General features: G+C 39.7%; 1 protein-coding gene across 1 annotated transcript; it reads left to right on the top strand.

Moving 5' to 3' along the window:
- Positions 1–3,560: 3,560 nt before the first annotated feature.
- Positions 3,561–11,665, top strand: myoz2a (myozenin 2a). The gene is made up of 6 exons (XM_083936646.1): positions 3,561–3,734; positions 4,614–4,703; positions 5,471–5,637; positions 7,041–7,185; positions 10,181–10,364; positions 11,164–11,665. The coding sequence occupies exons 2-6, from the start codon at positions 4,622–4,624 to the stop codon at positions 11,387–11,389; spliced, it is 804 nt and encodes a 267-aa protein (XP_083792772.1). The 5' UTR covers positions 3,561–3,734; positions 4,614–4,621; the 3' UTR covers positions 11,390–11,665.
- The last annotated feature ends 1,722 nt before the right edge of the window (positions 11,666–13,387 follow it).

Raw genomic sequence — 13,387 nt, 5'->3', positions numbered from 1 at the left:
TAAGAGGCCCTTGGGAAAACAAACTTACAAGTCTGTGTACACCAGCAACACTTGGAGTTGGAGGCGGTAGGATACAAATCAACCTGTGTGGCCTTTAGAAAAATTCCAAGTTTCACTGAAACATTCAAGTGTGTTTTAATAATTAATATCTTAACAAATAGTAATTTGGTTAGTGAGAAGAGTGAGCTAAGTGAAGGGGACATTTGGAAAAACTGCTCAATTTCTTATCTTTTTCTTTTAATTATTTCTGCTTATTTGCTGTAAAATTTCTAGTATAATGGTTTTAGTTGAAATATTTTCATGCCATAATCAAATTTGAAAGGAGATGGTTACTCTAACATTATATTAAGACTTAATGAATGATTTTAGTAGCACTTAACTGGCAACTTTGTATTTTGGTAAATACACTGAAGTGTGCCTATAGTGCATCAGATGAGGAACTGAGTATGATGTTTAGAATGGATTTAATATGTGAATGTACCTGTTTAGTAAAAAATAAGTGGACGGATTTGATTGATTGTGAAGTAACAGTATACCTGAAGAAAACTGTTCAGTTTAGCTTTCAAATGAAAGGAAATAGGTCATTATGGTGTCTTGAGAAAAGAGATATGTGAGGATGCTAAGAGGGAGAAAGAAACTGACCCCTGCAAGCAAAGATGGTCTTTTGAATTGTTTTGAGCTTGTGGATTTGCCCTTCATCCTGGTCTAATTTTCTGTTGTGGAGGTATTTAGCATGCAGTGATTGTGCACTTTTTTTTTTGTTGAGGCTGGTTTCGTTTGATTTTCAATCCATGAAATATGAGAATGAGTACATTTGTGGTGTTTCCAGGTCAGCAAATCATTTCAGTGTCCGATTCCAATTAGTGATCCTTAAGACTTGGGGAAAGGTTAGTGCTATAACTCAGCATGTTGTGTAAGCTCTAATAAATTAGATTAATTCACTTATTTACCCGGTGCATTTTAATTAGTGCATTAGCATTTGGCTACTAACTGGGGAAGATGAGAAGCTGAAAATGAGGTTTTCCACCATACTTTATCCTTTGGGCACCCAGGATGAATTGGTGCATTCCAGTTGTAGCAGGAACTGTAATTTGAATTGAGGAATGTTGATCAGTCGTAATTATTACTACCATAAAATATTGTTTTCGTTTGTGATTAAAGGTTTAAGGGCACTGGGAGAATTGCTTACATTTAATAGGTTTGGTTTGGGCTTTTGCTATAGACTCCAAAGATTAAAGCTAGGCTGTGCTTTCCACAGAGTGTACATATGTTCTAATGTGATTCTCACAAAGCAATTTAATAAACATCAAGATTTATCACACATCATTGTGTTGTGTCTCAACTAACTCACTAAGCACCCTGCCATCTTGTATTCTATCTGACATTTACACTGTATTGATTCCATTCAAATAACACTTATTATGGTCATAATTCAATACCAGCAATCAATTTCTGTTCCAAATAATTTCGGATATGGGTCCGCATAAAGCATTTTTCCAAAATAAATTCATCCAAATAGCACTATTTCACAAATTGCACTGTGTGTTTGTGCTCTTTGCTCTCTATTCCAAACATGAAATACTTGACTCCAAGCCATTTGTTGCTTGCTGTACCATCCCATGAAGCTTTTTGTATGATGTGTTGTCTTGAATAGTCACTCGCTCCATATCCAGCAGAGGGGGGCTGGGAGGGGTTGATGGGGACTTGTTCCCATGGTGACCACCAGTTACATAATAACAGTGGGTAGCTATTGTAGCTGAATCATTAGAGAATGAGTGATAAGGACACAGAGGGGGATGATAAACATAAATTATTTCCCTACCAATTTTGATTTTGAAAATTCTGTGTGGGATTGAAATGCAAGTGTGAACAACTGTAAAGTGCTACACCTACAGTATAATACTGATATACACATATATAACTTTAAAGGGCCAGTATTGTAACTTGTGATTATCATTAATTCTTTTTTTTTAATACAAGAAGTTCGAGGTGCTAAATAAATGATGTGAAAGTATTAAATGAGAAATGCACACAGCTCGTATAAAGAAACCGTGTCTTTAAACAAGCCTTCAGGACTTCTGTACGGTTGTGATGTCTATATGCTATAACTATAATATATATATAGGTAACAAGTGCTGCTACGGTGCCATTACAGTCATTCCCCGGCTGCAATAAAGTGTAGAGATGCCGAGAGCGTGGATGCGGAAGACCAAGAAACGCTGACAAATCAAAGTAGAATGGACTTTGTTTGGGTAGGAGGTCTTTAAGAGACAGGTGCTAAAACGGAGCGTTTCAGCGTCAATACGAGTATATTTAGACAGAGGTTGTGAAAAAAATGCATTTTTTAAACATTAAAGTATTCAAACATGTTCTAGTAGCAACCCAAAATACAAGTATGAACCTAGCATAATATGGGACCTTTAAAATATTAAATTGTATCTGTGTGTCTCCTGGTATAGTGTTCTTTATGCAAGCATTGCAGTAAGCCAATTAACTTGCTCCTTTTAACATCCAACCTTATGCTTTGCTGCCTTGCAGGGTGCTGCGAACTCAACCTGCCTTCTTTTATTTGTCTCTTTTATCAAATTAAGAATTAAATTAAATTTACCAAGGTCAATTAAAACATAGTGAGTGCACCCTGTTAGGCCTGGGTCCTTATATCACATGATGGCATTTAAAACAAATAGAATGTGATTGGCCTGGGGCCCATGGTCCCACGCTTTATGTCCCTGAATATATTTATTGTTAGCTGTGCATTACAATCCTGGAGTGCTGATGAAGACAACTGCAGCTGAAACAATGTTGTTTTTGATGTTAAATCTTTGTCAGTGGTTTCCAAGAGTGTTTTCAACCCTTAGGTGTTTTTCAATTCATGTATAATTGCATAGTTGCAAGATTGCAACAGATTTTTGCTCTTGCTTTTATAGGTGAGGTAGTCAAACCTTAAAGCTATGTTAACCTTTATTTTCACACACAGTCACAGTGACTATACAAGAGTTGTTCTGTAGGGGGGCAAGCAGGAATCATATAGACCAGGGGTTCCCAATGTACCCCCAAAGTAGATTAACTCAAATACCCCATCATCAACACTATCCATGAGGACGGGTTGCGTTATCTCGAAAAAAGTTTACGTCCATACGCATGTACGTCCATTCTTAGCTTCCATACTTTTAGCCATCCTTTATCCATTACATTCAGAAATCGGTTTCAACTGTATTTTAAATTATCTTTTTCAACCAATTACCCATAATTTCAGCTACAGTAACAGTTTCAACATCTCTGCTGGGGTGCTCATTTTTTTCTGATCTATTTATTTAACTGTAGAAGTACCCCTGGGGTAAAAGTAAGCCTATTTTGGTGTATCAAAATCAGTGGTATCAGTGATATAGATCCTCCTGTTACTGTAACAACACTGGCAGGAAGATAGATGGCTGGATGGAAGGCAAATCAAGCAGTAGTGACAGCGCTCTAAATTTAGTCACCTCTCCACTTGTGAACTAAATACCAATGACAACAGTCAAACTGACACCCACCCACCCACTCATTCAGTTAGCAGAGTCGGCTGCAGCCCCCTCTGCCCACCCTCCCCACGACAAGCCCCAGTGCCGGGGAGCGTGAGCACCCACACGGGTTGCACTACCCAGTCTGACCCTCTCGCCTCTCACCTTTCTGACTTCCAACCCTAAGGAGACAGGCACAACTTGAGACTCCACCCTGAGGGTCCTTCAGGACAGGTAAGCCATCACTCAGGCCTCTCCACAGGTGTGTTCTAACGTGACACTTCCACTTTGAATCAAGCACGATTCTCACTACCACCTAGTGCTGCTCCCTCTTCGTCTTCCTGTTAATCAAACAGCTTGCCTTGCATAAGTGTTTCATTTTCTTAAATGATTTGTTATATATATTTTATTTTAATAAATGCATCTCATAATGTTTTATTGCTTGGTATTTTTATGTGAGGGATATTCTGATTTAACGGCAGCAAGTATGCTTCAATCCCAAAACATTTTTTAATGTCTAAAACTAATACAAGTCTGAAGCTGAATTTATTGAAGCCAAGTTTTATTCACTGAGCCAAAATCTATTTCCAAATAATGAAGTGATTTGCATATTAACCAACTTCAACGATGAAAAGCTCCTTTGTTCCTTCAAGAAACTTTGTGAAAAGAATTTTGGATTGGAATGAAACATTTGTGTTGTGTTCACTGACACCTCTGTGTAAACTAGCCACTGTGCTATTACATCCTGTCTTGTGTTTGCTGTGACAGCACCATGTTTTCTATCTGTGTCCTTTCAGCCCACTTGGGTAATTTCAAACATATTGATTCCCAGACCCCTGACACAGCTGGTTGGCATGTCTGAAGAGCATGTGCTTGGTGTTTAACAGCCCAAGGTTATTTAAAGGGATGTGCTCACTTTGCCCTTTTCACTGCCCCAATAAATTCTATCTGCTTTGGCGAGTCTTTGTGCGTGGTGTGGTTGCTCGATGTTGGCCAATCGATGGCCAACATGCAGTCGTGTTGTCTTGCTTTTGTGTCTCGTTGTAGGTTTGAACAGGTTGTACTGATGTGCTTTGTCTCCTGTGACTTCTGGCCTCACCCCTGACTCTCCAGGGTCAGCCATGTCACAATTCTCCACCATGACAACAAGCGAGAGGAAAATGCAGGCGGCAGCAATCTGCAGGGAGGTTCAAGCCCAGGAAGGTAGCTGGATCATTTCCTCTTCACTTCCTTATTTCTTAATCCCCCTGACCTCTCAATTTCTCTGTCTTTCTCTTGTTACATCCTACTTCGGTTTCCATGTTACTCTCTGTCCTTCTCCTCACATGCTGCTCCTTCCACATTCTCTTTTTATCACACATTTCAGACATGGATTTAACACCATAACTTACAGTACACGTTTCATTATTTCAGACATATTTACTGTAATCACCCAACCCCACTGCCACATTCACTTTATAGAAGGTATGAGCCCACCATTTGCCAGCACAGAAGTTGCCAACCCTCCCTTCTATGACCCTGACTATAAATAAGCAAATGAATACTTTTATGGGCCAAAGTAACTAATCCCTTTGTCGTTGTCCTTTGAGCCCGCTATTTTTGGGCGAGGACAACTGTGTGACTGGGTCTGAAGGCTACTGACAGCTGAAAGATATTCTGGCAAATTATGCCCCTCACACTTGGATATAGGCCTGTGACATCTCCATGATCAACATGCAGTAGCTAGCACATGGCACTAACCACAAAACAAGCTACAGACATGAGTGGATTGCAAAGGGAAGATAATTGCTCATTCGTCATATTGGCAGGAGTACCGAGTCAGCAGTTCATGCAGAGGGCTTTTTTCTGTGTGAATATAATTTGTGTTCAGTGATGGTTGATCGGTGGGTTCTTGTCAGAAGTCAAGTCAATTTACAAGTATATATTACATGCACAAGCTCTTAAGTCTTTTGTTTATCTCCTTGTATCAGATATAGAGATGGATCTTGGGAAGAAAGTGAGCGTACCTAAAGACATCATGCTGGAGGAGCTGTCTTTTGCCTCAAACCGGGGCTCCCGTCTCTTCAAGATGCGCCAGCGACGTTCAGAAAAATACACTTTTGAGAGCATCCAGAATGAAAACAACAAGCAGCTCAATGTAAGCCGAACCTGCGGTGCAATAATCACATGTGACTGAAAACACAAAAACACACATGGAGGGGAAGAAAATCATCACATGACTTCATAAATCAGTCCTGTCTAAATTGTTTGTAGTATTTAGACATTTTGGGATATACACAAAATTCGTTTCTCGCCAAGAATTAGATGAGAAGATCAATACCACTCACCATAGTATAGTTGTGATGTCACAACTATACTATATATAGATAGAGATTTCTATGCATTAACAGTGCAGAGACTCAGAAGACCTGTAAACACTATTAAAACACACTTTGATAAAGTGGTTATTGTACCACTATCACACTGCCAGAGCATGTTTTCTTCAAGTACAGTCATCCATCTTCCTCACATCTTTTCCCTCCATCACTTGAAAAACATTCGCACAATACCATACATCCTGACAAAGTATATGTGGGAATGATTAAGCTCTTGAAGTGTTTGTTTGACTTGTGCTACAGACGTGGAGCAGCACAGAATGGCAGTTATGAAAGTCTTTCAGCCGATCATAAGTGGCTTTATTAATGTCCTTTTGTGTATGGATGGGCAGTGTGCCAAGTCAGCGCTTTCTTTACCCTGCAGTACTTACCTTAGTCCGACCTGGTCACACATAAAGACATTTATGTACCAAAGCTCTCAGTAAAGTTTAATTACGATAAACTAACCAAGTTTCTTTTTGTTATATCTCATAAATTAACAGCACTAGTTATACCCTCTGTCATTTAGTTGTGGTGGCCTTGTGTAATTCTCATTGGCGTAAGTGTAGTTCTTAGATAAAAGAATTATATCATACTCCAGGGTTTTTTCGGCAAGTGAGAAGAACTCGCATATCACTGGTTTGTTGATTGCTAAGGGCAACAGAGGGATTTTGTTTCAAGTTGTCAACATTTCCTGAGGAAGTCCTGGAGTAAATCATCATAAATATCTCTCAGAGGGATGAAAGCTGGATGCTTGGGCTGCAGTACATTTTTCACACACCCACAAAACAATGTTTGTAATGTTGAGGAAAAGTGGATATAAAGATAGTTTCTCTGGCTCTTGGTGTTGCTGGATAAAATAAAGGTTTTCTTAACTGCTTTGGTTTCAGTGACGTACCATTTCACTGATATACAGAGCACACAAGTGACATTTTTCATTTGAATTCAATACATCTAAATATAGCTCGGAAGTTTAAGATTTAGAAGATTATTTTTGCCATCTGTCAAAAAACAAATCAAATGAGTTCTCTAGCTTTGAACCGTATTGCAGGATTTTCCAAAATAAATCAGTAAATGCTCATGCAAATGGAAATCTTAAGGTCCCATATTGTAAAAAACAAGAAGGTTGCTTTTTGTGTTTAATTTTTCTTTTAAGCTCAACTCATGTCTTGGCTCTTTCTTTTAGAACTCAATTGTTCTTCAAACTGAGAATGGGACTGCCACTAACAGCCAAACCAGCGAGAACAACGTGGATGTTGACCAGTCGCCTACTGTGCCATCTGACACACCAGATACAAGCAAGGTGCCAAATCCAGACAACATCGCCCCGGGTAGGTAATTATATCACCTGAAGTTATTAATAATACATTTCAAGGACCCAAAACCATTGCAACACTGATATACTGTAGATAAGTTTGGCTTGACAAACCCTTTGACCTCTGATGTACTCAGTGACCTTACTTAGTCCCTTTCCCACTGGATAATAAAAATAAAAAAACACCCACGGACATCTGGTGTTTGTCTTGAGTGGGAAAAGTTCATATCACTCGTTCCTGTGACAAACGACTCTGCAGTAGTTACAGATATTTATCGTCTCTGGCTCTGATCGGCGGGGATGGAAACATGACATAGGGTGGACACTCTACTTTTGCCCCTTATGATGCCATCAGTAACTTTAGTCTGTCTCTGTGCAAATTCATGCAAATAAGTTGTAAGTCCCTGATCAGACAGAGCGTTGCCAGAGTGTTTTTTTTCCCCCTTCTTGTTAGGCAACCGCTGAATCACCCATCCTTCATCCTAACAGTTATTTTGCTGTAAAGGTTAATTACATCAGGCACTTTTTGCGGAGGGGAAGTTTAGGAACTTGAGAAGTTCTCGCGAAAACGCAGGGCACCTAGACTAGGACAAAAGCGGCACGCTCAGCAACGAAGTGTGCTCAGTAACCCCTCTCGTTAAAAATATTTTTTTTAAAAGTCGTCTACAACGCGCTCCATCTGATCAGAGTCAGACATTGTCACCGGCCTCCATGCTGCTTTCTACTATCCATTAACCCTGTTTTCTGACACGTTTGTGATGTCAAACATGAAACCACAGAAAAAAAACAGAAAGGCATACTTTTCTACTGGCAATAGGAAAGGTGTCTATTGCCTATTTTTCCGCAGGTTTTCCTATGTTTTAAAAAAACTATATACATGCTTATTTTGTTGGAGAAAGAGTATGGGACATGCTTTCCATTGATGACATCATCATTATCCTATACTTTTCTATGATTATTGCTGTCATGTCTTTCTACTTGTCTTTCTTGGTTTTTGGCTTCATGCGTGGTAACTTTGCCATACTGAACTTCCTCTTCAGTTAAAAAAAACTATACTAAACTCATGAGTCATGGGAATGCTCTTAGTGGATAGGCTGTGTGGACGTGTTCTCCACAAAGAACTGGATGTGCCGGGTTTTGATAAGGATTCTGCAGTCTTTTATTGTTTGTGCTCACGCAGGCTTTGATCATGTAAGCAAACATTTTCTTCTTGCCTGGAATCTGCTGGCCTCAGGCAGAATATGATTACACGTTTCCATTCCCCCTCTCTCTGCCTGCGTCCTTTCTTTCTCTTTCTTTCAATCTTCATCCCATTTCTTTGTTTCACATCTACTCCTCCACATTCCCATAGTCCTCTCACTCCTCCATCTCTTTTTGTTTTTTTACCCCTCGTTGTTCGTTTATCATCAACTTTGACCATCTTTTTAAAAATTGTTGAGTTTTACCCACGGGAAGTGTTTCCTGTTTGCCCCTCGTGCCACTGATACCATCAGGTTTGCACTCACATCCTCCCTCGTGTCTTAATCCTGCACAGTTGCCACAAAACCAACACTGATTAAGGGATGAGAATGTCTGCAGAGGGGTGGGGTGTTATATCTGGAGCTCAGACCCAAACCCCAACCTTCAGTGTCTCAATGAAGTCACTCCAGCTGTAGCAGAAATCAGGCCAGAGTGCATTAGGTATCAAATGGTAAGAACTCTTAAAATAGCACACTCCTCCACCCAAGGGTACATGTTCCATGCCCCTGTACTCTGTAAAAACTGGCTAGTGATATTCAGTGAACTTTAGCACATAAGAATAATAATAATATTAGTAGATAATATGTTGAAGATGTGAAAAGTGGTGACATAATATGATGATTTACTGTCGGATGCATAGCTGTTAAAACTTTCTGAAAATGTGCATTTGATTTGTTTTGCACAATTCTAAAAACAAAGCGTAGAAAAATATCAAATGTGTATTTAGTTATTGGACGATTTTTCTAAATGCTGCCATATTTGAAAGTTTTAGAACGATAGAAAACCCATTTATGTACAAAAAGCCAGCCTGCTGTCTTTTCTCTCGAGACTTCCAGGGCTTTTCGGGATCCCTCTCTCATTTCCACATGGAGCACATTGGGTGTGTGACAGTCCATTCCCACAAAAATATCAACTCAGCCAAATGACCAACCACAAGAAAAATATTCCATGGCCTCAGAAAATCTTTAGCACAATGTTTTGTAATAGATTCCCCTCGCAAATCTGTAAACCTCCCCACGGGTCTGTTTGGTCTCTCCTGCTTCCTCCTCAGGGCAAAACATAAACTCAGGAAGGGGGATTGTTCATTGTGAGAGGTTAAGACGTGACATGACGCCCCATGTTATGTAATGCCTGAGCTTGCAAGCCCCCCTGAGTGAAGCGCTTGGTTTGAAGGATAGTGCTTTGGATAGGCCTCTCCCATCAACATCAGACAGACTATGCAGGGAGGCATGCACACACACACACACACACACACACACAGACACACAAACAGACCGAATACAGAGAGGCTGCATCCTGATTAATTTGCTGTGAACTCTAACAAGGAATAAAGGATTAGAGAAAAAAATATGGAAGGTACTGCAATGTTGCACACTCAAACTGATATGAATGGGTTGCGTTGGGGTCCTGCATCACCCTGCCGGGGTTTCATTTCGCAGTAAAGGCCGGCTCACTCTACATCATCACTTACATAACAAAATATGCATATAGCAGTTGAGGTTAAATGTTCTATTCTTATGGATTTTGTACACTCTCTGTCTCTGCACATATTGTGTGTGTGTGTGTGTGTGTGTGTGTGTGTGTGTGTGTGTGTGTGTGTGTGTGTGTGTGTGTGTGTGTGTGTGTGTGTGTGTGTGTGTGTGTGTGTGTGTGTGCATATATTTGAGTATATCTGAAAATTATAAATAAATAGATATTAAAAAAATAATAATAATAAAATAAGGTATATTTTATATATTTTCAATCACTATCTATGTTGTAAACCCATCCAGGGTACGGAGGTCCTTTGAAAGACATCCCTCCAGAGAAGTTCAACAGTACAGCTGTACCAAAGTCCTACCACTCACCCTGGGAGCAGGCCATCATCAGTGACCCAGCCTTGGCCCAAACTTTCATCAGCCATATGTCTGAGCCGGAGCCCCGGGCAGATCTACCAGGGTTCAAAAGTTTCAACAGGTACAACTTTACAGATGGACAGCAAGTCTTTCATAAAATGTCTAGTGGTGATAAGGGGATGATGGTTAATATTAGACCACGGTATACCGTAGCACAAGTAGAGGGGACTCATGAATAATTAAAACTATTCAAAACCAGAAATAGCTAAAGTTTGCTAACATTAGCCACCATAAACTACAGGTAATACCAGACCATGTAAGGCTATAGCCACAAAACCCCTGAGTGTAGTGAACTGAGCAATGGTGTACTTTCAAATTCAACTCTTTATTCATAAGAGGAAAATGTATATATTTTGGTAAATTATTTTGGAAAATTGAGTTTTTCTTTAAAGGCTCCATATTGTAAAAAGTGAGACTTTCAGGTCTTTTTTGAATAATAAAATAAACGTTGTCATTGTAAAACTGACTCTGTTTAGGGAGGACTTGGCCGTGGTTTGTGTCCAAATCATGTCCCATTCCCTGTGAAAGTGAAACTTCAGACGTACTTATTTTAACCCAAACCACAATATTTTCCTAAACCTAACCAAGTAGTCTCTGACTGAGGGTGAATAAGCATGTTAACATGTTCCAATAAAAACCCAAAATACAAGTATTAACCTGAAAATAAACATCATATGGGGCCTTTAATTTATCCTCATCTCATATTGTACAAAAGTGTTCTTCTCACTCTAACTTGGCATCAGTTAGAATATGTCCTCTGGTCATAGTCTTTACTTGGCTTTAATTAGTTGCATCACTTCAGATGTCACTGAAGTCCTTCTCATTAACGCATGACGATACTGTCACTCCGTCACCTCCAGGGTGGCAACTCCGTTCGGTGGCTTTGGCAAGGCACCCAGACCTGCTCCCATCATGCCCCTCCTGGTGGAACCGCTCCCTGACTACCCTGAGCTCCAGGAAGATGCAGCAGTCGATCGACCCTCCTTCAACAGATCTGCTCTGGGGTGGGTGTCGGCGGGCGATCCAGTCCCCATCCCAGCTGTTTCCCTTGAGCCTGTTCTCATCCCTGAGTCAGAGGACCTTTGAACCCACAATGAGGTCACACAGAGATGCTGTCTACTTAGTCGCTGCACCAGAGTTCATGGTGGGCGGGGTAAGGTTTCGTTCAGAACAGAGTCAGGGTGAGAGAAAGTGTCAAGTTATAATGAATGAATCATCCTGCACAGCAGACAGAGACGCTATTGAATTAAATAGAATTTATTGTATATTAATGTGCATAAGAGTATTTTATCTTGCAGACCCAAGTTTTTGCTCAATAAAAAGGAATGCAACAAATCCACATCTTCACATCTTTTTCTTTATTTTGTTTTAATTTAATTTTCTGCCACTAAAATGAATACACACTTTAGAGATGCTTCTGATTATGGACATGGATGCTAATCTGTAACATATTCAACCACAAGCCCCAAGGTTATAATTTAACACTAAGTTGATCTGAGCTACACTGAAGGATCACTTGAGTGAATGATGCTGTGCCTGTGTGTTATATGCAAACCCATCATGTATTGCATCGTGTGAGAGACCAAAGATACATGTGAGCCACTGTAACGCGCCTCAAGGTTACACTGCCTGACAAGTCAAATCTGCTTCACTGACATGAGCGGCTTGACGGATGTGTCTCTCACCTTTTGGCTATGCCCAGTCCAAGGAATGGGATTGATGGGAGGGCTGCTTGATGAGCTGTGCCTCCTGCTTATCTCTCTCTCTGTTTATTACTACAGCACTTAGGAATTTATCCCAGACATAACAGGCTTTAGCAATCAGACTAGATTGATTAAAAGTTACCAAAGTGTTTTACAAGAGCCGAACAGACAATGAACAGTGGGTTAACCATGTATTTATTCAACTAAAAGAACAGCAAAGGTCATTAATTAAAAATGTCCGATTACTTATCTTATATTTGCTGTCTGTACTTACTTATTTCCTTTAATGCAATAAATGTGAGAAATATGTGTGTACTAAGGAGAAAACCTGAGTATATATAAAATATTTCATAGCCCTTTTCCACCTCTTTTACATTACCCCTTACATTCCCATGCTCTTCCTTTGTAATTACTGACCACTGAAGTCCAAAGTTAAAGGTCCCATATTGTAAAAAGTGAGAGTTCCATGTCTTTTTTGATTATAAAGCAGCTCAAAATGCTATAAAAATACTGTGAAAGTCACAAAACACTCAATCTAGAGAGAAATGCACGGAGCCCGTATTAAGCAACAGTGCTTTTAAACGGGCAACTATACTGTATAGGTGCTGTTACAGCCATTCCCCGGCCGCAATGACGGTGCAGAGGTGCCAGGGATGCAAAAGACCCAGAAACACTGACCAATAATAGCAGACTAGGATTTTTTGTAAGGGGGCAGGTGCTAAAACTGAGCGTTTCTGACAGAGGTGAAAACAGACAGACTCTATAAGAAAAAGAATGTTTTTTTTGTTTTATTTTACATCAAAGCATGTAAACATGTTCTAGTAGAAACCAAAAATACAAGGTTTGATGAAAACTGTATAATCAGGAGAACCATGATTTGACAGGCCAAGTCTGACAGATCAAAATGTGATGTGACAACACAATGTGAGGGATACAGAGTAATGGGTAGTCTGGAGGTCAGCCAGGGTGATCCGTAAATGAGGAGTGGTCAGATCTCACTGTAGATGTAGCTGTCAATCACAGTAACAGTGTGTCGTATATTAGATACCATGGCATTGTCATTTGCAAACCCTGTGACAGACGCTGGCAAACAGTGTGTGCCTGTAATGAATTGTCTGTGTTGGCGGTAGATTTTTAACAATTTATTGTGAATAAAAAATATATTTTTTTGTGTTTAAGATATGTTTGTCAATATTTTGTATAGTAAATCTTTTGAATTAATTAAACCCTATGTGAAAGAACACGATATAAACAATACACCCATGTTAGATTAAACATACATAAAAGAAAAAAAGACACATATAGGCATATATATATCCCAATTATGTAGCGACACAGCACATCATCATTTGATACTAAATACTGTATCCTCCAACCTATG

Source organism: Echiichthys vipera, assembly GCF_963691815.1.
Source record: "Echiichthys vipera genome assembly, chromosome: 22".
Lineage (NCBI taxonomy): Eukaryota > Metazoa > Chordata > Actinopteri > Perciformes > Trachinidae > Echiichthys > Echiichthys vipera.
Note: the sequence above shows the minus strand (reverse complement) of the source record. Positions and strands in the feature narration are given on the sequence as shown.

Bases quoted from the DNA above. Each gene is read 5' to 3' on its own strand.
- myoz2a (XM_083936646.1), top strand. From the start codon at position 4,622: ATGTCACAATTCTCCACCATGACAACAAGCGAGAGGAAAATGCAGGCG. The intron at 7,186-10,180 runs GTAGGTAATTAT...AAACCCATCCAG, and splicing joins TCCAGACAACATCGCCCCGG to GGTACGGAGGTCCTTTGAAA. The intron at 10,365-11,163 runs GTACAACTTTAC...CGTCACCTCCAG, and splicing joins GGGTTCAAAAGTTTCAACAG to GGTGGCAACTCCGTTCGGTG.